The sequence below is a fragment of the Echinops telfairi genome, unplaced genomic scaffold (genome assembly GCF_000313985.2).
Source record: "Echinops telfairi isolate 266 unplaced genomic scaffold, ASM31398v2 ScPeMD7_44;HRSCAF=162, whole genome shotgun sequence".
NCBI lineage: Eukaryota > Metazoa > Chordata > Mammalia > Afrosoricida > Tenrecidae > Echinops > Echinops telfairi.
Genome location: NW_022103942.1, coordinates 9,969,609 through 9,992,917, shown reverse-complemented (window position 1 = coordinate 9,992,917; position 23,309 = coordinate 9,969,609). Strand labels below are relative to the sequence as shown.

At 43.0% G+C, this 23,309-nt stretch overlaps 1 protein-coding gene and 1 non-coding gene across 2 annotated transcripts; both read right to left on the bottom strand.

Annotated features, from left to right (window-relative positions):
• Positions 1 to 614: 614 nt before the first annotated feature.
• Positions 615 to 743, bottom strand: LOC115869779. Its single transcript, XR_004046367.1, has one exon. It is a non-coding gene; the product is annotated as a small nucleolar RNA SNORA30/SNORA37 family (small nucleolar RNA).
• A 21,822-nt stretch (positions 744 to 22,565) lies between these two features.
• On the bottom strand, positions 22,566 to 23,250 carry LOC101659343 (eukaryotic translation initiation factor 4E-binding protein 2). Its single transcript, XM_004711197.2, has one exon. It carries the CDS (start codon positions 23,240 to 23,242, stop codon positions 22,889 to 22,891), a length of 354 nt encoding a protein of 117 aa, XP_004711254.1. The 5' UTR covers positions 23,243 to 23,250; the 3' UTR covers positions 22,566 to 22,888.
• Positions 23,251 to 23,309: the final 59 nt, after the last annotated feature.

Below are 23,309 nucleotides of genomic sequence, written 5' to 3'. Positions count from 1 at the left end.
GGATGTACTCTACAGGTGGGTCGCCGTCTTTTTCCTCTGAAGGAGCGGGTGTAGGCAGTGGGTGCTGTTACGCAAAAACAGCGATAGAGTGAAGCCGCGGAAGTCGAAGCGCGAAGTGGCGAGGGTTCACTGTATACCAAACATTAAATCCTCTGCCTTCAGTTGATTCTGATAGTGACCCTACAGTACAGAGAAGAACACAGTATTACAGGGATTCCAAGGTTGTAAATCTTTATAGAAACATATGGTCTCGTTTTCTTCCTGTAGTGGCTGGTGTGTTCAAATTTCTGGCCTGATTGTTATCAGATCAATGCTTAACTCACTGCACCATCAAGGTTCCAAGATGTATTTACTCACTGCAATTGAGTTAATTCCAAGTCATAGAAATTATATATAGGGTTTCTGAGAGTAAACATTTACAGAAGATTACCTATCTCTCTCCCTAGGGAGTGACTAGGGGATTGGAATAGCCAACTCTGCTCAGTTCCTAATTTACAGCACCACCAAAGTGTACACTTTAAACCAATTAAAAATGAATAAATGAATAAGTAGTTAAGTAAATACATAAAAGTTAAGAAAAGAATGGATCAGTGTTCAACTATTTCTTTTTTTTTCTTCGCCCCATTGATTGACAGCTGCCACTGGCACAGACCCAGGCAAGGATGCAACCAAAGGTTTTTTCCTCAGCACCAGCTACCAAATCCTGGTCCCACAGCCTGGGGAAGGACCTGCAAAAGTGCTTGAAAGTGTTCAACTATTTCAAGGGGTAGCATACCATAAAGAATTGAGGAGAAGCCCGTTACGCTGAAGATGTTGGCAAAAATCAAAGCTTCAGAAGTTAATGAAATAATTTAGATATTTCAACAAGCAAATGAAATGCTGGAAGCACTCAGCTGTCTATGTCAAGAAATTTGGAAGACAGATACCTGATTAATCAACTCAAAGAGACCTATATTTGCGAGCATTCCAAAGAAAGGTGGTCCAACAGAATGTGGAAATTATCAAATAATATACAGAAGTAATAGTTTAACTGAATATAATTCAACAATGTTAACAGCAGTAGATCCAGAAGAAAATTCCAGAGATTCAGAAGAAATATCGAACAAAAGATATTGTTGATATCACATGGATCTTGGCTGAAAATATAATGTGTTTTATTGACTATGAAAAGCCATTCAACTATGTGGATTATAACAAATATTCATAGCATTGTGAACAGGGCTTTACCCAACACTTAATTGTGCACATGTGCAACTTGCATATAGGCTAAGAGGCGGTCATTCCAATAGAACAGGAGCATACAACACTGTTTAGTATCAGGAAAGGTATGTATCAGAATTGTATCCTTTCACCATACTTATGTAATCTGTATGCTGAGCAAATATGGGTGAAGCTAGATTATATGAAGATGAATTTGACATCAGGATTAGAGGAAGCCTCAGCAACATTTTATGTGTAGATAACTATATATGTCTTTAACACACACGTGTATATATTTTTTTCCCTCTGCATTTTTAAAATCATTTATTGGGGGCTCGTACAACTCTTATCACAATCCATACATACATTCATTGTGTCAAGCACATTTGTACATTTGTTGGTCCCATCATGAATTTCTCTGTTTTCTTTCTTTCTTTTTTTAATCGTTTCATTAGGGGTTCATACAACTCTTATCACAATCCATACATACATTAATTGTGTAAAGCACATTTGTGCATTCATTGCCCTCAACATTCTCAAAACATGTGCTCTCCACTTAAGCCCCTGGCATCAGCTCCTCAGTTTTCCCCCTCCCTCTCTGCTCCCCACTCCCTCATGAGCCCTTGATAATTTATAAGTTATTATTTTGTCATATCTTGTCCTGTCCGACGTCTCCCTTCACTCACTTTTCTGTTGTCCGTCCCCCAGGTAGGAGGTCACATGTAGATCCTTGTAATCGGTTCCCCCTTTCCAACCCACTCTTCCTCTACCCTCCCAGTATCGCCACTCACTCCACTGGTCCTGAAGGGCTCATCCGCCCTGGATTCCCTGTGTTTCCAGTTCTTATCTGTACCAGTGTACATCCTCTGGTCTAGCCAGACTTGCAAGGTCGAATTCGGATGATGATAGTGGGAGGGTGGGGCGGGGGGGAGGAAGCATTTAGGAACTAGAGGAAAGTTGTATTTTTCATTGTTGTTACATCGCACCCTGACTGGCTAGTCTCCTCCCTGAGACCCCTGTGCAAGGGGATCTCCAGTGGCACTAACCCCCATCATTCACTATGGTAAGATTTATTTGTTCTGATGATGCCTTATATCCCAAACGCGATGAACTATGCTCAAGTTGATTCTGTTGACCCTTCAGTTAGTGGCCCAATGCTTTAGCCATTGCACTATAGGGCTATATGTAAATATATATAACTAGGAGCCCTGGTTGTGCAGTGGTTATGTGATGGGCTATGATCCGCATGGTCAACAGTATGAAACCACCAGCTACTCCATGGGGGAGACTGTGCTTTCTACTCCTGTAAACAGTTAGAGTCTCAGAAACCCACAGGGGTGTTGCTATGTGTCAGCACTGACTCAATGGCAGTGATTTTGGTTTGGATATACATATACATATATATTTAGATGTGTTCAGTGGGATATTGGATACATAATGCCACAGTAAAATATTGTAGCTGGATTACAAAATCACATCCAAATAAGTTTATAGACATTGTTTAACTCTCTAAAAAGCAAGAACTGTTTAGTTGAAGCCGAACCTTTTGCAGTGGTAGTTTTGATGGAGTGAACACTTTAAACTAATACTCAGCATAAGCTATCAGCAGCAACAAAATCTTATGAGTTAGAATCGACTCAACGGTGGGTTTGGTTTTAGCTTTTGTAAATGTCAAGAAAACAAATAAGGGCACTCACTATGAAATTTATTCTGGTTTTATTTTTAACCTTGGAAAAAATACGGAAATAAAATGTATCACAGAGCCTAGTTTTACACAGACCATAGCTATCAACATGTATCCACAAGGTGGCATTGCAGGATTTCATGAAAAATCAATATTTTTCGCCAAGGCAAAAGGGACTGGAAATGTGAGCTATTGATCAATTCTAAAGGAAAAGACAGATAGATATAAACAAATCTACCTGTCTTTTCAAATAACATTAAAAAATAAGGGCATAATTGCAAGAAATATTAAGTAATAAAACTATGTAAATTGCAAAGCATCATGAGAACAACAAAGCAGATAATCCCAAGTGGCATGGAGAGTTTCTATTTATTTTGAATTTTTAGTTGATCCTCATCCTAATTGCATTTAGCAAATTACAGTATTAACATAGTATAATTTGTATAGCATAGTACACTTTGCATACTCCTTATATAATGGCAGAAGAAAAGAGAAATAAATCTTCTAAACCAAACTCGCTGCCATGGAGTTGATGCTGACTCATAGCAACCCTATAAGACAGGGTAGAACTGCCCCAGGAGGTTTCAGAGACTGTAACTTTTTATGGGAGTAGGAAGCCTCATCTTTCTCCCTCGCTACAGCTGGTGGCTTCAAAACTGCTTACTTGGTGGATTGCAGGCCAACCCATAACCACTATATCACTAGGTAATGGACACAGAATACTATGAGGTAGCCAAGCGAAAGCAGCTTGAGCTTCTCAAGCATTCAGTAGACCATCTACACAATTTTGACTCTATTTTGTTCTTTTTAAGTGTCTTCAAGTAGGTTCTGAGTTATAGCGAACCTATGTACACACTGCTTGGTCCTGCACAATCTTCCCTGCCATTCCCATATTTGAGCACGTTCTGGTAGCCACTGTGTCAATCCATTTATTTGAGGGTCTTCTTTGTTTCTGGTACTCTAGTTTATCTAGCATGATAGTTGTGTCAGCGAAGCAAAACCAGTGATATTTGTATTTGTATCTGTGCCTGTATATCTATTATCCCCATACTCATGCTCATATTTATATTAACATTTCCATCAAGAAAACCTCACCTGGTTGTAGGAAAGCCTAGGTCCAGTCTGGTTTCAAGCGCATTGTTCCGAGGTTTAGTTGGAGGCTTCTCCTGACTGGCAACGCTCCCAGCTTGATGCTCTCAAGATTGGGAAGAACACTACCGGGCACAGAGGCAGCTGTTGAGGTTCTCGACTGGGGTGGCAAATATATCCAATGTCAGCAAACCAGATGGCATGCCTCCGATGGCTCCTAGGAATGGCAGGACACATGGAAGGCCTGTGGCTCAAGTCCAAAGAATTGTGAGTCAAAGGGCTAGATGCAGGATTCAGACCATGCAAAGAGCAAGGAAGCCTTCCACAGCAACTATTCCTGAAGGAAGTAGGTCACACCCTGAGGAAACCTCCTTTTAATTGCATCAGGGCTGTGACCAGAGTAAGGGGGTTGTGTGCCACCCTCATTATTATTCATGTAACATCATGGGGAATTAGTAGACCATAACTTTCAAATGACTGAAAATCCTGACACAGCCATCTTGCCCCAAAGCCCAACTATCAAAGTCCACACTCTGTCAACTTGGCAACTGTACACTTCCTAAAACCATGCATAATCTTCAAAGACAATTGTAGAGGCATACTTGCATTTAACATGATACAACTAACATATATACAACTGAAAGTGCACTATCTTATTTACATCTTAAATTTTATAAATGAACAAATAGTAAATATTTGGTGCATGCATATGAGAAGGAAATAATAACAATAACAGTGCTCAATTCAGCAATTGATCAAGTGGCAGTAGCTGGTATTTAAAACTACCTTTTCTCACCACTATTCCACACTATTCCACACTATTCTCCCTTCATAAATCCCCTCAGCTGTTTGAGATTCTTTGCCTGGCAGGGTGATCCAACTCTTAACTCTTTGAGGATCTGGACCATTAGTTATCATTTCAGAACTGAGAGCTGAGGCTTTCTAATCCTATAAAGATTTACAGCCTCATAAATTCACAGGGAGGGAGGGGAAAAATGAGGACCTAATGCTGGGGGCTTAAGTGGAGAGGAAATATTTTGAGAATGATGAGGGCAATGGATGTACAAATGCGCTTTACAAAATTGATGTATGTATGGATTGTGATAAGAGTTGTATGAGCCCCTAATAAAACGATTAAAAAGAAAGAAAGAAAAACCAAAACAAACAAAAAAATTCACAGGAGCGATTTCTTTTCTGTCCTACATGATTGCTATGAGTTGGAATAAACTCTATGGCAGTGAGTTGAGTTTACCACTAAATTTAATCACAGGACATGGGAGCACTAAAAGACATACTAAGGAATCTCCTGGATTCCATACATATTCCTTATCTCTGTTATGTAATATTAGTTCAATATAATCAGTAACTCCCTTCTTTACCTGTGGATCCAGAAGCATGAATGGGTAGGAGACATTCTTAACTTGGAGTTCAATGGAATCAGTGCTGAATCTCCAAATAGTAGTCATCATCTCTTTGGAACCTCCAGACCCAAAGAGCACATGATTTCAGGGAGAGGAAGCCAAAAAGGTTGCTAGTGGGTCACTAGGAGTAGTAGTGAATGGTGCCACTCGCATTTGGATCCCTTGGTTCGTGGATCTATGAAGCCTGGCAATTGGAGAAACAACTGTAAATATAGGCAGCTGGTTTAGAGCACATACAGTTTCCTGGAGAATATTACCCGACCCTCATATGGTATAACTACCTAGCTACCACTGTAATTGTATTTTTAAGTTATTCCAACATTGTGCCAAGTAGTTGTTTCAGAAATATTATGAATAAAATAGTGATACTAATTGATTCCATAAGCATGGGGCCCCAGACTCTTCTTTTGCTATGAAGTGAGTCCCTTGATCTGAGGTGACGCTGTGCATGATAACACGCCAGTGGATCAGGTATTCTGTAAGCTTACGGTAGCTTTGGCAGAAGAATTGTGGGAAGGGAAGGCAAATTCATATACAGAGTTAGAAATCTGTTCCAGGTAGAACAAAACACAGCCGTTTCCATGATAGAAGTGGCCCTAAGTGGCTGCCAAGTTGCTGATTGATCTACCAGAGGAATGGTCTCGTACCTTGAACTCAGTATTGGCCCCTGCTGCTGATAGATTGAGTACTCAGCAGTGGCAGTAGTCAAGTGAGCCCACACATACCTTCAATCCTTGCCACCATGGCCACTTGGTTGATGAGCCCATTGGGCAATGACAGGAGGGAGGGGCTGGGGAAAGAGGATGACTTTTTCTATAGCATATGCCATCATATTCACTTGGTTGTTAAAAATGCTCCTTTGCAGAGGTAACTCTGCATTCATATGTACACTCATACAGAACACAAACATCTTCACTTTTTTTGCTCATTCAGACAAGCCTATCTGCATATCTATTCCACCACCTCCTAGTAACACAATTTCCAATCATGCTCCTTTCAAGTCCATGGCCAACTAGCCAAAACATGAATCAACATGTGGCAAAGCGGCTTCCATGGCAGCCTAAGGGTCTACAAGTTGATTTGCCAGTAGGGAGCTGCCATAGACTCTAAACCGCATCTCTTTCTGCCATTGACACTCCAGCACCATTGGATCAGCTGGATCATATCAAAGTGAGTTGCCTGGCAGCTGGAACCTATTATAGAGCCGTATCCTTCTGATTAATAGGTCACAGTAGCATATGCATAATGAGGGACATGTTTCTCTTTTTAGTTGTGGGAGGGGCCAGAGGAAATTATGTATCCTTTATTTTAGTAGGAAAATCTTGACAAGTCCCACACCAATGAACCACTAGAAATTTCACTGAAGTGAAAGACACCTCCATTTTTGACAGCTTAATTTCCCACCCTTTAACATGCAAATGTTTTATCAATAAGCCTAGGGTCATTGATACTTCTTTCTTCCTAGGTCCAATCAGCAAGCATAAGGTCATTAACAAAAAGGAGCCACCTGACAGTTTATGCACTGGAAAGGCAATCAAGGTCCCTGAGGAATAAATAAAAACACAGTTGATATATGGATAGTTGCTATAACTTTGCGCGAAGACCGAAATTGAAACAGAATCATATTCTGCATCTCAAAATTGTTGGATGTTGATTTGTGGTACATGCACTCTGAATTCTGTGTTCATTGATGCTTTCTTCAGTGTTGCAACTTCAGGCTTAATTTATTTATTTCCCTTTACTTGTGAAATATAACAAAGAGAAAACATAGTGTAAGTAGTTGTACAGAACATCACATCAGAAAGTGCCAGTATCCCAGTAACCCTGCTCTTCCCACCTGAGAGTATGTGGTTCTGTCTTTTTACCCCCACCCATCCTCCCTTAGCCCCTCCATGTCCCACCTCTCTTCTTCTCCCTCCCATTTCCAGCCTTGTCATGTTCTTAAAGTCCTTTTCGTTGTTGTGAAAAATCACTTTTTTTCCTTTATAATAATGGTGCCATGAAATACTTATCTTCATGAGACTGACTAGCTTTCATTCCTGTGTTTTTAATGATAATTTGTTTTCTTTATGTATGATATGCTTGATATCATCCCACAATTCCTCTGGTCTTGGGTCATTAGTGTTAACTGTATCATATCTATGTTTATGATGGTCTCTACGTCCAGGAGAGATATACTCAAAATCATAATTTTAGCTCTTGTGGATTTGTTTCAATTTTCTTTAGCTTCAATTTAAACTTGTATATGAGCAATTGATAGTCAATTCTATAGTCAATCTCTGGTCTCGTTTTAACTGATGATATTGAGTTTCTCCATTTTCTCTTTCCACAGATGTTTTCAATTTGATTGCTCTGGATCCTATCCAGGGAGTTCCATAAGTATACTCACCATTTAGGCTACTGGAATAAAAGATATTTGTAATGAATATGACATTTCATTCAAGATTTTCCTACTAAAATAAAGGATACATAATTTCCTCTGGCCCCTCCCACAACTAAAAAGAGAAACATGTCCCTCATTATGCATATGCTACTGTGACCTATTAATCAGAAGGAGACGGCTCTATAATAGGTTCCAGCTGCCAGGCAACTCACTTTGATATGATCCAGCTGATCCAATGGTGCTGGAGTGTCATTGATATTACAAAATGCTATCATATCCTTGCTCTATGAAGTGTATTATATCCAAAACTCTTCCAGAGATTGTTCACAAAAAATGAATTGAAAGATTCATTTTTGTTTGTTTGTTTGCTTCTCTATTAGTTTGCTTAATTTCTCTCACTCCAGTGAAAAGACAGGTGGAATTCCTGACCCAAACAAATATGTATGTCTTTAGGCAGAAGGATAGCTTGTGGAGTAGGTGCATCCTGGCATATAATTGGGGAAGCTAGGTTTGCTGAACAATGGAGTTAGAGATAAGTCCTTTTGGGCTGAGGCATATGATGGAGTAGCGTGCCCTTCAGGAATCTATTGTCAGCTCCAAAAGTATTTTGTAACTGCATAACAGAGCAGAGGCTGATAGGCCATGTGACTGAGACACCAAAGAACAAAGAGAGGCTTGCCTTTGTCTAAATATTTTTATCCTAAGCATTCGTAACCTGATAATATCCTTGTTTTTAAAAAAACCCACATAATCATGATTATGGTCTGTTAGTTCTGTGTGTTCATTGCAATGAATTATCAAACATTGCAGAGAAATATAGAGCTATGGAAGTGGTTCTCAACCTTCCTATTGCCGCGACCCTTTAATACAGTTCCTCATGTTGTGGTGACCCCCAATCATACAATTATTTTCGTTGCTACTTCATTACTGTCATTTTGCTACTCTTATGAATTGGGTGACCCCTTTGAAAGGTCGTTTGACCCCCAAAGGAGTCATGACCCACAGGTTGAGAACTGCTGAGCTATGGGAAGGACAGTTGGTATCAGAATTGGTAAGGAAGGTTGGGGGTAGAGGCAAGTCTTACATTAGCTTCATAGGAATTGATTTTGGTCATCTGCTGCTGCTGCTGCTGCTGCTGCTGGTGGTGGTGGTGATTTTCCTCTCCCTTTTGATGCCATCTCCACACTACTTTGGCTTACAGGTTTCACAAGGAAATTACCATAGGTTAGTCCTTAATTTCCTTAAAGAATCATTCATTGTGCTGTATTCTCTCTTTCTCTCTCTCTCTCCAGAGAAAATTTCCTGGCCATTTTCTCACAGTATAATTTTCCATTTTCTTAAAAGTTTCTTCCTAATCAGTCCCCATAATTGTACTATATTCTTCGAGAAAATCTATCAAGATTACCCCCTTTGAAATCCCCAAGAACAGTCTCCACAACCCTCTGAGCTGTCTTCTGTCTTGAATTTAATTGGCCCAATGGATTCCTTGGGAAGTCACTATTTTGATAGGCTCTGTATTTTATTATGTTCTAATGTGGCTAAGATAAGTGCATAACCGAACTTGTCTGTCACCATCTACTGATTGTAGAGCCATGTTTAAACTCATTTCATTTGGAATAAACCCATGCATGTTCGAACTTGAACCCTTGTCGCAATATATTTTACTTACCATTAATATTTTATGTTTGCTTCTTTGTGGTCTATCACCAAACCCACTGCCATCAAGTTGGTTCTGACTCAGCGGTCCCATAGGGCAGTGTAGAACCGGTAACTCTTTGTGGGAGTAAAAAGCCTCATCATTCTCCTGCAGAGTGGCTGGGGTTTTGAATTGCTGACCTTATGGTAGCAGCCTAATGCATAACCAGGACTCCTATGTGTCACTAGTCTCATTGTACTTAAGAGAGTTTTAAAATATAATGATCTCCTCCTTTCTATATTATAACTCAGTTACGCTGTCAAAACATTTATTCAGGAAGGGCAATAATTACGACAAAAGTTATTGATCACCTTCTGCTACAAGGTAGAAATCTTCAAAGGCTACAAGCAACTTTATTTTCCCATTCAGATGTTTACAGTACAACAAGGGAGACAGACATATCAGTAAAGATGGGCTAGTTTATAGTGCATACCTACCTCAAAACCTCAGTGTGTTAAAATAATAAATATTTGTTTTTTCACTCCTACTTCAGGTCCACTGGGTGGAAGAAGGGGTCCTGTTCATTGTAATACTTCAAAGATTCAAGCTGACAGAGTAGTCTCCATCATGATTTTGCTGGTAGCCATGCGCAGGATAAAAGTACTTATGGCAAATGGATGTTGTAGCTCAGAAGTGAGGCATGTCATTTTTGTTAGAGAGTGCTTATAGAAGTTCTAATGTGCATGATCTAGTCACAAATTTCCATTCAACCATAAAGCTTCTAGAAAAGCCCAGAATATAGAGCACCTATAAGACTTGGTTACCAGTACTCATGATGACGATCATAGAAAATCAACCAATTGCAAAACTACCTTAGGGAAGATCAGAATATCACCTAAAATCATCCTCAAATCCTTTATTTTATGGATAAGGAGGGAAGGGTTTATTGACTAGAGGTCACACAGCTTGTCATCAATAAAACAAGGTCAGAACCCAGATATCAGTCTGAACTGTGCTAAACTGAAATTCAAAATACCAGCATATACCCCCACTCAAAATGAACACTTTGCCAACTTTTTTTTAGCAAAATCCTCTTTACATAGGCTGTCTCCACCCACCAATAACTGTAAAACTCCATTTTGACCCCAGACAGAATATATCCAACCCCAAAATACTTAAGTCTTTCATAATTTTCTGTCCAGACCTATAATCCCCTTAAACACACTACTCTTCTTTTAACTTCCACTAAGCTGTTTGCAAATGTATAGTGTCATAAAAAATGATTACTGATTCTTTCTACCTCCCACTGAAGTAACATATTAGAAGGATCTTACAGCAAAGGCAGCTCTCCACATGGAGCAGAAATTCCTACAGTGGCATTTAAACTGGGAGACTTCATTTCCGTTACGGAATAAAGGAACTACAAAGACTAAGGTTCATACTCTATGGATTAGGATGTTGAGACCACAGCAGGAAAAGCCCATTAGGGGTCACAAGTAATAAGAGGGGAACTGTTGGTTGTGCAATAGTTCGTCTGAATGTGAACATGACCTCTGCTCATCTCAGGGGTTGTCATTGGGTACTGAAATAAACTCAAAGAAACTTTTTGTTTTAAATTACCACTCATACAGAGAGAAATAAAAAGGTAGAATCTCCTGGGGCCTAAAAGGTATAGGTAGGTGGTATATCAGGCAATTCCTATTTTCAGATTCTCAGCGTAGGACTTATTAAACAATAATGTCAGCAAAGCCTTGAAACCTGAAAAGCTGAAAGCTTAGTGTGTTATCCACCTAGCAGTAGTTCAGGTCTTTGAAGAAGCGATATCAGCATTTTTCAATGCTGATTTTAGGAGTCATATTTCCTAGGTGCATATCATAGTTTCCCAAATTATTTGGCCTACTGCCCCATTCTCAGAACAAGAAAACCACTCAGAGTCTCTCTGGCAATTAAAAATTTTGTGCTGTAGCTCATAATCCAGGATAAAGTATAAGTATCTACTTTTGCAGTCCCTCTAGATCATTCTAGCACCCCACCTCCGCTGCTCCCAGGGGATAGCATTGCCCACTCTGGGAAACACTGGTGTATACCATCACTTGCACAGCTAGAAAAGAAAATTGACCAAAGTAGGTTCATAGCTACATTACCCTCACAAGTGATTCTACTTCAAGAAGCATATTTTATTTGTATATGGTTTCTACCTAGAAGACAGATACATTGCAAAGTAATGCCCACTCCGGTTTCATTGAAATAGGATGCAAAGGACACTCAATAGTTTTCATTCCTTCAAATCATCTTGACCTGCATGAAGGAAGCACTCTTTGGAGAAAAGCTAAGAGACACTCTCCCCACTTACATCTCCAAAACTGTGAGGATATTGTTTAGGCTTTCTGAGGAGAACCATCAGTGATTCAACAACACTTAGAAAAGTACCTGCACTACAACTGCTGAAAAGTCCATCTCGTCATCCCCATAGTGACTTTGTGGCCTTACAACAAGTGTCAGGACAGGAGTACAGGCATACTGAGTTGGCCATGATTGCTGCTTGGTAGTCAACTCCTCCACAGCAAGCCCCAGGAGGCATCCTTTTGATGGATAGTGTTCTTGTGAGAATGGACAGGGTGGCTGCAAAAGTGGAGGTGAAATGCTCCCCCTCTTCACACACACATACTTCAGACGTTCTTGATGATCCAAAATGACCTGACATAGCTAGAGTTAGATCCCCAGGCATAATCATAACCAACTGCCTCCTTTGTGATTTGCTTTACTTTCATTTTGTTTGACAGTTCTGAAGTGGTGCCTGCTTACAGTCTAGCCTGTGGCAGCAGGCTGTTGAGAGTAGTTTTCACTCACATAACACACACACACACACACACACACACACACACACACGGCAAGAAAGAGAAACGGGGTATGTGTGAAAAATTGAAATGGCAAGGACTCTTGCAAAAAGAAAATGTGTGAAAACTGGAAATGACAAAGGCTGTTAGCAGCTTGCCTCATCAACACAGACAAAAAGGAATGGCTGCTGGAAATCTGAGCATTTGAGAGGTGACAGGACAGAAGGCATGGCTATCAAGGTTCGGTCTCCTCACTAGAATGAGACAACGGTTGGATTAAAAAAATTCCCCTTTACCCCTATGTATGTAGGGCTTAACAAATTACAGTAAAGATACCTTGAGGGAATTAGTGTTTTTCCTTGACCAAAATTTTAAAATTTGTTTAACTCTTCTGAACGGATTTTGAATAAATGTTGAATGACCCTCACGTTTAAACACTCATGATGGTAACTTCACAGATTTAGAGAAGCTTGAGAAAAAAAATCTCATTGGGCAAAATTCAGTAAAATATTTGTCTAGGTGTGTGCCTGTCGGGTGAAGTCAGCATTGTAGTGATATCACTGGAATAAATCATAAGAACACAAAGTGACATATCAATTAAACAATAAAATACTGAAAAGAAAATACAGGTGAGGAAAAGAATTGAAGAGGAGGGCATGTAAACCTTCCTCACCCCCACATATAGTAATAAAAACAGTATTCTTTTTAAATAACAACAGGATCATGGGTATGGTGACTTGCCTTGTGGACTTGCTTACATTACAGCCACAACAGCTCTAAGCCACTCATTTTAATTTTATCATTTCAGCTGAAATAATGATGGAAGGACTATGCAAGCCAGCATAGGATTTTAGTTGCAGGCTTAGCGGGGATACTGAAGATTTTCTCCTTTAATACAGTATTAACAACATCTACTTCATCTTTTAGGTATAGGAAGAAAAAGTAGAAACACGACAAATGCATTGATCATAAATACACACACTGAAAATCTTCACATTATAGAATTAACAATGACCCTTTAGACAATAAGCAACTTCCACTACTTACCGAGTTTTGACATGTGTTTGACACATTTTCCCCGAAAATGATCTTCAAGAGAAGTTTTCATCCTAGATTTGAGAGGTGAAAAAGGTGAATTTCAAAACAAATGAAAAAACAAAAAATAATTGAGGTAACTTTCCCAAGGTTCCATATAAATCGAATCATGGAATATGAAATTCCCATGGTTCCAATTACCCTGTGTTTCCCTAACCTTGTGCTTCATTAGGCATTCTCTGGCAGATTCATAGCTAGCTCTTAAAAAAAGGTGCAAGAGTTAAGTAGGTATCAGAAAAACTGAAACACTATCATAAGCCTCTGGAGAAGCTTCAGTACACATCATAATAATGATAATTCAAGGAAACTCTAAAGCAAAGAAGAATGCAACTTGGTGATATTGGTTTAATTATGCATCCCTTCCACAAGATACATGCTGGAATCCTAATGCTTATACCTGTAGATAAAAATGCCACTTGTGAATAGGGTTTTCTTTTTATGTTAATTAGGTCATACTAATGTAGGGTGTGCCCTACAACTAACACTGTAAGTGTCTTAAGGAGCAACATTGACACAGAGACAAGCTGCCCCAAACAGATTGTCCAATGATGGGGCAGATGAATAGGATAAGGTTTGCTGGACACTAGAAGGTGAAATAGATTAGACCTATCATTAGATGCACAATCTGGGTTTTGACTTCTAACCTCCTGAACTGTGAGAAAATCAATTTATTCTCTTTTAAGCCAACCACTTGTGATATTTCTGTTATACCAATGCTTAAAGATTAAGACAGAATTAGAAGTTGAAGTGCTCCTCTACCAAACATCTAAAACATAGAAGTTGCTTTGCATTAGGTCAATGAGTAGAATCTAGGGGGATTTTTATGTGCTTCATTGTAAGACCCTAGATTGCATTGAAGAGGGTATTGGTAGAATCATGAATATTAACAGCAGTTTTGATGATAATACAAAAAGAGATTAAGGGAAAGCTTCTTTTTAAAAAAAATCATTTTATTGGGAGTTCGTACAACTCTTACACAATTCACAGATACATCCATTGTGTCCAGCACATTTGTACATTTGTTGTCATCATCATTCTCAAAACATTTGCTTTCTCCTTGAGCCCTTGGTATCAGCTCCTCATTTTTCCCTCCTTCCCCACTGCCCCCTCCCTCAAGAACCCTTGATAATTTATAAATTATTATTATTTTGTCATGTTTTACACTGTCCAACGTCTCCCTTCGCCCACTTTTCTGTTGTCCGTTCCCCAGCGAGGAGATTATATATCAATCCTTATAATCGGTTCCCCCTTTTCCCCCGCATTCTGTCCACCCTCCCAGTATTGCCATTCTCACCACTGGTCATGAGGGGATCATTTGTTATGGAAGCCTATAAATATGTTTCCAGTTCCTATCTGTATCAGTGTACATCCTCTGGTCTAGCCGGATTTGTAAGGTAAAATGGATTATGATAGTGGCGGGGAGGAAGCATTAAAGAACTAGAGGAAAGTTGTATGTTTCATAGTTGCTACACTGCACCCAGACTGGCTCGTCTCCTCCCCGTGACCCTTCTGTAAGGGGATGTCCACTTGCCTACAGATAGGCTTTGGGTCCGCAATCTGCACTCCCCCTCATTCACAATGATATGATTTTTTGTTCTTTGATGCCTGATACCTGGTCCCTTCAACACCTCGTGATCACACAGGCTGGTGTGCTTCTTCCATGTGGGCTTTGTTGCTTCTCAGCTAGATGGCTGCTTGCTTATTTTCTTCAAGCCGGGCACCTTCAGCTATCTTCACTACATTTGCTTATGCACCCACTTTGTCTTCAGCGATTATGTCAGGAAGGTGAGCATCTCAGAGTGCTGGATTATTAGAACAAAGTGATGTTGTATTGAGGGAGTACTTGAGTAGGGGCCCAATGTCCATCTGCTTCCTTAATGCTAAACCTATAAATATATGTACATAGATCTATTTCTCCATCATCATATTTAACTATATTTACATATGTATATGCCTGTATTAGATCTCTATAAATTCCCGTTGTCTCCTAGTTCTTTCCTCTATTTCATTTTACTTTCCCCTTATCCCACTATCATGTTTAGCCTTAATTTGAGTTTCAGGAATTCCTCTCAGTTACATTTTCCTTGATCTAGCCCTGTCAGACCTCCTAACCCCTCCTTGCCATCGATTTTCAGTCACTTGTTGTTCCCTTGTCCCTGGGTTTGTTAACATCCACTTCCTTTCCTGCCTCTCCCTCTCCCATGTAACCCCCAGAACTGTCGTCCCGTTGTTCTCTCTTCTGGCCTGTTAATCCCTCCTACCCCATCCAGATAGACAAGCAGTGACAAAAATAGCACAAACACAAGACCGAGCACACAGAAGCAACAATGGAAAATAAAACAATAGCTACAGCAACAACAACTACAAAAAGGCAACAACAACAACAACAACAACAACAAAGCCTATAAATAGTTCAAGGTCTATTTATTGTTCATTATGAGCATTTTCCAGTTGAGTCTGATGCAGCATCACACCCTGGCTCCACAGTCTATTTTTGGTATTTCCTGGGGACTTCATTGCTCTGCTCCCCTTGTTGCTCAGTTGCATGACCCCAGTGTCTCACTTCGGTGTAGTGGGCTCAGGGCTGGCATAATTCCAGCCTTGTGTCTCCATTGTTGTCTCCCGTGGTGCTATGGGCCAGTGAGGAATGTTGTGTCTGTTGGTGGAGGTGGCCCTATGGTCCTCTCTGTGCATTGGCTGCTCTGAGCAGGGATAGCATCCTCAAGGCTTCTATTGCCATTAACAGAATGTAACTAGAAATATGTATGCTAAATGAACTTCTTATGAAAGTTTAAAGGGAATGATGCAGACGTTATTGGAAAATGGATAAAGAACGATGTTCTCTATACAGTGGCAAAGATTTTTTTTTTGAACTCAAGATCTTTATTAACTGTAACAGCAACCAATGGTGAGAATTTTCTTTATTTCCAAACACCTGCTGGTTTTGAAGGACAGTTAAAATATAGATGACAGTTCCGCAGGCCTGCCTGGTGCCCCTATTATCCTTGCCCAGCAGTGAGGTGGCTGGAGGGCTGAAGGGACGACCATGCAGGGGAGACCATGGTGGCTGCCTCTGGTCCCAACGCCAGGGGAGCAGGCCATTGGCAATACCAAGACAGGCAAAGGCATTTTCTTTACAAAACATCTGAAAGATGCATCACACAGGACACCTAACCACATGAATGTCCTCTGGGCTCTCCAGCCCCACCCCCTGCCCCTTGGAAGGTTTAGTTAGTCCTGGGGCAACAGAGGAAGGAGATGAGCCCCATCTTTAGGTGAAGGAAAGGCACGGGCTCCCCCAAGCGCAGGGTGGCTCACCCACACGACTCACCCATTACCGCTACACTCTGCAGCCCCCCCCCCCCAGGTACACATGCCATGGTTTCGAGTAACCATCACCCGTCTCAGGCAGGGCTTCCTTTTCTTACAGAGGAAGTGGGCACACCGGGGCCTGACTGGCTGCCCCGGCTAGAGCTGTGGAACCCTTGCAGCTTGGCTGTCTAGGAATTTTGGTTTTAAAGCACCGGCAAGAGCTCCCTTTGGAATCTCACGCAGCAAAGGATTATCAAGCATCGCAGCATCTGTGTGTCAGCCTGCCCCTGCCCGTGCAAGGTGGCAGAGCGGAGTGTCCACTCTGGGACTTTTATGTCATCTAACTGAGGGCTCCGCATGGCACCCATGACATACAGTGTGGGCTGCCCGGGCTGCAGGCAGAGGCGAAATGAAGAGGAAACCACAGACCAACCGGGCAGGGACTCAAAGACCTCGTTAAATCTAGGCTCTGACCACTGGTCTTAGCTTTCGGGAGCAAATTAGAGAAGGACATTTAAATTCCAGAGGACAGTTAAAGTGCAGTATTAATTGAAAACATTAAAAGTACCCATTATTAATAGTGTTTGGCCAAAATGTCTTGAGCTAGCCTCAAGGGAACTGCAGCAGTTAAACCAGAAAGCCATCACAGGACCAGGGCATGCTCCCGAACACAAGCTTTCTAAGGATGTGTGACCAACTGCCTCAGAAGCTGACATTTTATTGAAAGCAGAGGTAAAGAACTGAGGTAACTATGTGCCCCTCTCCCAAAGTCCAGGCATAAATTGACCTCGCAAAGAAACGATGATTTGCTAAAGCAAACACTTCCCTCCCCCTCCCAGATGGCATGGATCGGTAGGTGTCTGTGCTTCACAAGTTAATAAGTAGCTGCCCATATGCAATGTCGCCCAGGAAACTCGCTGAGCAGAAAGTTCTGAATCAGACACACAGGCAGTGGGCCCTCCTCTCAGAGGAGCAATGCAAAACAGAAAGGACCCTGGCTGGTTCCCCATGTGGAGAGAAAAGACAAAGATTTGATGCTGGCACGCTGCTGCCACCATGCTGAGCCCCGCCTTGATTCAAAGCAGGCCCTCAGTAGACTGGCTGCAGATGAGCTCTCTGGTTAGCTGCATTCTAGGAGACGAGGGCTTTCCACAGTGTTTGAACTGAGAAGGTATGGCCCGAGAGTTCCAAGGAGCAGGTAATCCAAGCAGCAGACAGGCTTTCCAAGTGGTCAGTACTGAGAGACTGGAGGTCTGAAGCCATGCAGAAGCACCACAGAAAAAGGCCAGATCTACTTCTGGAGGGGAAAAAAAGAAGACACCAGAAAATCAAGGGCAGTTCCACTCTGTCACCCACGGGGTTGTTCAAGTCCACACTGACTCCATGGCAACTGGCTTGGTTTTATTTATTTATTTTTTACTCCACCTCAAAAGAAGAATCAAAGAATGTGAAGGTCCGTGAAAGATGAGCGCTTTCCGTCTGAAGAAGTGCCTTAGAGCTGCCTCGGCAGCCATGCTGCTCAGGGGAGTACACGGTGAAGCCAGCAGAGCTGCAGAAAATGCAGAGCCTGACATTTCTAAAACCGTGGTTGGGAAAGGGTGTTGGGATACACGGCAGATGCTCAGTAAAACGAGATGAGCCCGCAGCCTGAACACCTTGTAGTCGGCGCTCCCAGCGGGTCTTCAGCCCGAGATTCCCTGCACCTCTTCAGCTCAGAGCAAGGGCCAACCTGACTTAAGCTCTCCGAGATGACCAAGCAGCTTGACTATGACCACTGGTGAACAAAGCAGAATCCACCCTCGCCAGCCTACCAAGTTCCTCTCAGCCCTGCAAAGTTTCATGAAGGCCCTGAGCCTGGTCATGCAGGTGGAAGAGCAGGCCAGCAAACAAATCAGCAGCAAGAAATAGTCCCAGTGACGACTGCAAATAAATTTTAAAATAATGGAAGTTTCCCACAAACTTTTGAAGCCCCCTTGTATATCTATCACACAATTTTTGCCTGTTCAGTTATTTACAGGTTTAAACCTTATTGATAGCAATTACAAGAATCTGTTTGCAAGCGTACCATTCCATGGATCCATGGAGTTTTTCCATCACCCCTGCCCCCCACCCCCCACTTTCTGTATACTGACCCTAGTAACCACTAATAAAATTTTATCTCTATTAAAAAAAAAAAAGAACTGTGTGGAAAAGCTCCCATAAGCTTCGTGGTGAAGACCATGCTGGCTCTCTTTAGCAGCACACTTCTACCAGGAAGTTCTGGACCAAGCAGGCACAAGCAGACACTTACGAGACACTGCTGCTTGGTGAGATACCTGGCCCAGGTCTCTTTAAACTGGTGTTTGGAGAGAGCAGGTCCCAAGCACTAGCTCTGGTGGGGAATTGACTTCTTATAGCAACATCTGCTTCACTATGAATGACTGTTTTTACCCCAATAACCTAACAACGAATTCACAGTTGCTCCCTTTACTTTACAATCCTGATCCCAGTTAAATTGGCAGTAGTGGCTCGGCCGGTAGGATTCAATTCCCTGTCTTTGCCGATCCCTGGTTAAGAGAGGGAGCAAATGCATGGTGCATGAATCTTAGGGACACTAGGTCTGAGTCTCAGAAATCTGTGTCCTTGAACTACTGATAATTGGCATTTGGACTTCTCACCTTCTGAGTCAGCAGCTGGATTTGGGAAGAGAGAGGGCTTGTCTGCTTTCACAGTTTGGCAGCATGATTTGATTTGTTTTCAGTGGCAAGAGCACTCTCAACAGACTCTGTAAATTCTATGCTCCGGCTCCACATACGAGGTCGGTGAATGTGGCGTCAGAGGCCACATCATAGAAGGCACTGCAGCATCCTCCTAGGGCCTCTCTCTGGAGAGTGCCAGCTGCCCTGCCCTGAAGACACCTATGTAGCCCCATGAAAGGCCCACACGGGGACCGGGGGTCATCCTGCCAACAGTCAGAGAACAAGTGAGTGAGCTTGGAAGCAAATCCTCCAGCCCAAACGCATAGCCTGACCACAACCTCACAAGACCCTCCCTGGAGCTGCTCTTCAACCCTAACCCCAGAGGCTGTCCCCACACAGGGTGTGCTGGTTTGAGACTTCAGTGGCGATGTGCTCATACTTCAGTACACAGCGACAGCAGAGATGGAAGGAGCACAGTCTTGGCCCTGGAAGCCCCTTATCGAGAAAGCTGCCTCTCTGGGCCTGTGCACTTGAGGCCATGACGCTCACTTAGCCGGGAGGGGAGGGAGGGGAGCTGGAGGAACCACATTAAGCAGGGAGAGCTGGCGCACTGCACATCTCCTGCGGGCACTTGGAGAAAGCCATTTCTTGTTAAGTTGGTTTCCCCAACAAGCGCAGGAACAGGGTTTCCTTGTAAAAACATGAAGGTGGACACGAAGATTTAAGACACCCGAAAAAAGGCCAGGATAACCCAAGCTACTAATCATTAGGGCTTCTCCTGAGAGGGCCCCTCTGGCCTGTGGTGAGCCCTGCCACTTGTATTTTCCTACAAGCAGAAAAACACGGGGCCATCGACTGCAAGTTTGTCTCTTGCCGCATGGAATTATTTGGTCAATGCTGACTTAGGGCCATCCAAGGATTTCCAGCAGTGGCCTCCTTCCTGAGAAGAGCTGCAGCAAGCATGTAGAAGGCCCTGGGAGAGGACAGGGGGCCTGGCAGCTGCTCTGTCACACAGCTGACCCTCCCGAGAAATCCTACCTCCATGTCCTCAACTTGAGCCGCCTGCAGTCCCTGAGCCATCCATCACTCAGCCCCTCACGGTTTCCATCCACTACCCATTCTTCAGTGAGCAAGTGGCGTTCTCACCCGAGGCTGTAAAGACCCAGGAGGACACGCCTGTGAGCTCACTGGGAATCACCTTGCTGCTAGCTGTGGTCGGGTCCCACGGGATACCAAGGCTAGCTCGTCAAGAAGGAAGCTTCCTTCCCCAAAACCACACTCCCCAGAGAGCACCAAGACCACAGCGTGACTTAACCTTTTCCAGGAGTCCACAAAATAAAATTAGGAGTTTAATAGAAACCAAAACTGGGGTATATTAAACAAACAAACAAAAATACTTTTTATCATCATCAGATTGGCATCCCCCAAACACTAAAGATCCATCCAGCTTATTCCTAAGAGACATCAATCTTCACAAAATGTTAAAAAAAAAAAAGAAAACGTTTCGATCTCTGAACGATCCACATTTGGGAGTAGAACACAGTACAAGGGTCCTGAGCCGGCTTCCCTCACTTTGTCTAGAGCATGTTCCAAAGACAAGACAACAGCTTGCTTTCTTTGCCAGCGGGCTGGCTTACTCTCACCCTGGGACGGGGTCTCTTAATGAGAGGGTTCAGGACACCGAATCAGGCCAGAAATATCCAGGACATACTTCACCATCTTCTGAGTAGGGGCCAGGTACCCCAGTCAGTCTTCAAGTGGAGTCCCTCCCCTGTGACTATGGTGCCACTCAATATCCGCAGGTGGGTGGGATGGGATGAAGGGGAGCGAGAAAGAAAAAACGGTAAGAGCATGAGGCCTTTCATCAACAACCCACAGCAAGGCAAAATGGGCCGGTTTCACAAAGCACCCACTACTCTCTCTAAACATGCACACCCAAACTGGAGGGGGACAGAGCTCACAGGGCCTGGGAGACAAAGAATAAGGACTTGGAACCCCGGTCTTCCCTGGGCGCTTCCGACCTCCCCAATACTGGAAGCTGTTTAAGTACAAAGTTGCTGTTCAAAAGTATACTGGAAACATCTCTAAAAATAGATCTGTAGTCATCTTAAAAATAAAGGGAAGGGGGGGGGGAGGAAAATGAGCGAATTCCGGGAACCCAAGAGGCAAGAGAATTTTGGGAATGATGAGGGCAACAAATGTATAGATGTGCTTTACACAATTGATGTATGTATTGTGATGAATTGTATGAGCCCTAATAAATTGATTAAAAAAATAATAAAAAAAATAAAAGGTCACCCTCAGATAAGAGTGACAGATATTATCAGATACCAAGACTTGCAGTATCTCTGATACAAACATGAAGGGGGAAAGGCCTGCCAGAGAAAAAGGGAAGAAGGCAAGAAGAAAGGTGGGCTGTTCAGAGCACAATGGAAAGGGAAGGAAACTGGAGAGAACATGCTTACGAGGGGGCTTCAAAACATTCATGGGAAAAAACCTCACCATCTTCTCATTCCATTGGGCCCATGAACTCTCTGAAGTCCCCTCGCCCATGTTGATCTATCCCAGCACCCAACTAAAGCAGACCCACAAAGGGAAAATATTGCATTGTGGGTTTCTTTTTCTTTTTTGTTTTGTTTTTTTAAAAAGAACATTCAGATAGTCAATTCTCAAACTTGAAGAAGTAGGGATCTGAGAAAACAAACATGGCAATGCTAACTGGGCTGCTGGGTCTGGGTGTTCCTATAGGCCAACACTCTCCTGAAGACATCCCAAGTATGACCGGGGGCAACACTATGGGCGGACCTCCCCAGCAAGTGGAGGCCTCATTGCCAGCTGCGGTCCCTTGGTGCAGGTGGTTCTGGGAGGACAGACTCGCTTGGGTTTCTCTGAAGGAGATCAAGGGACTGCAAGAAACCAGAAGCCAGCAGGGAGGATCAGGTGGGCCGGGAAGTGAGCAGCTGGTCACTGAGGGTCCCTCTCTGATACCATTTCAGACAAATGTACTAAGTTAAGGACAAGGAAGAAGAACACCACAGACAGGAGTGGGGGGTGGCAGCCTCCACAACATGCCTTAGGGCCACAAACCATGACCTGTCCCTAAGGACCTGCAACCTTAGGTCAAAGGGAAATCAGCTCTGATTCTCTCCCCCCAAGGGTCAGACACATGAACAATGTGAACCCTTCAAACCCCTGGATCTTCTTCCCAGATTTCCCAGTCAAGTGGCTATTGGTGGGTCCATATTTGACCTAGGACTTTTTGGGTTTTGGTCTCAACAGAATACTGACCAGGGAAGCTAGAGTTTGCTGTTTTCCTGTGAGGTGGCTTAGTTCTACAAAAATATGCTAAGGGTCCTCCCTGCAAACCTGTCTCACTGGGGAGGGGGGATTGGGAAACAGGGAGAGGAAATGATCAGATGAAACTCTTCTTGGCATCATTTGGCACCCAGAGGAGGAGGCAACTGCTGGTACCACCACTTCTGTCTTCTCATTGTTGATGCTATTGGCCAAATCAGGGACAAGCAGGGCTGCTTTTCTGTTCCTTGCAGAATGGTCAGATGTCCATTTCAAACTGAGCGTCATCCCCAACTGCATGCTTCCTGTCACGACTGTTCAAGTTGTTTACTTCTACTTTGGAGTCTTCAATTAGGGTGCTAGGACTAGTGACTCCAGGAATATTGGGCAGATGGCAAGGCGGGGTCTGAGCCATGGGAGAATTGCGACGATCCAACAGAAACTTTCGATCATAAATGATTCGAGTTCCTCCTGGCATGGTGGAGAACAGCGTCCCCCTGGGCGTGGTGCAATAGTCCTGAGGTAGCTGCGCAGCGTCGCTGATAGGCACGGTGCGCGTGGGGATGGCGCGGCTCTGACTGGGCTGGTGGCCGCTGCCGGCGGACAAGGACATAGCTCTGGACGCGGGCTCTCCGGCTTTGTCCGCCAGCCCCGCGGCGAGCTCGCGGGGGCGGCCGGCG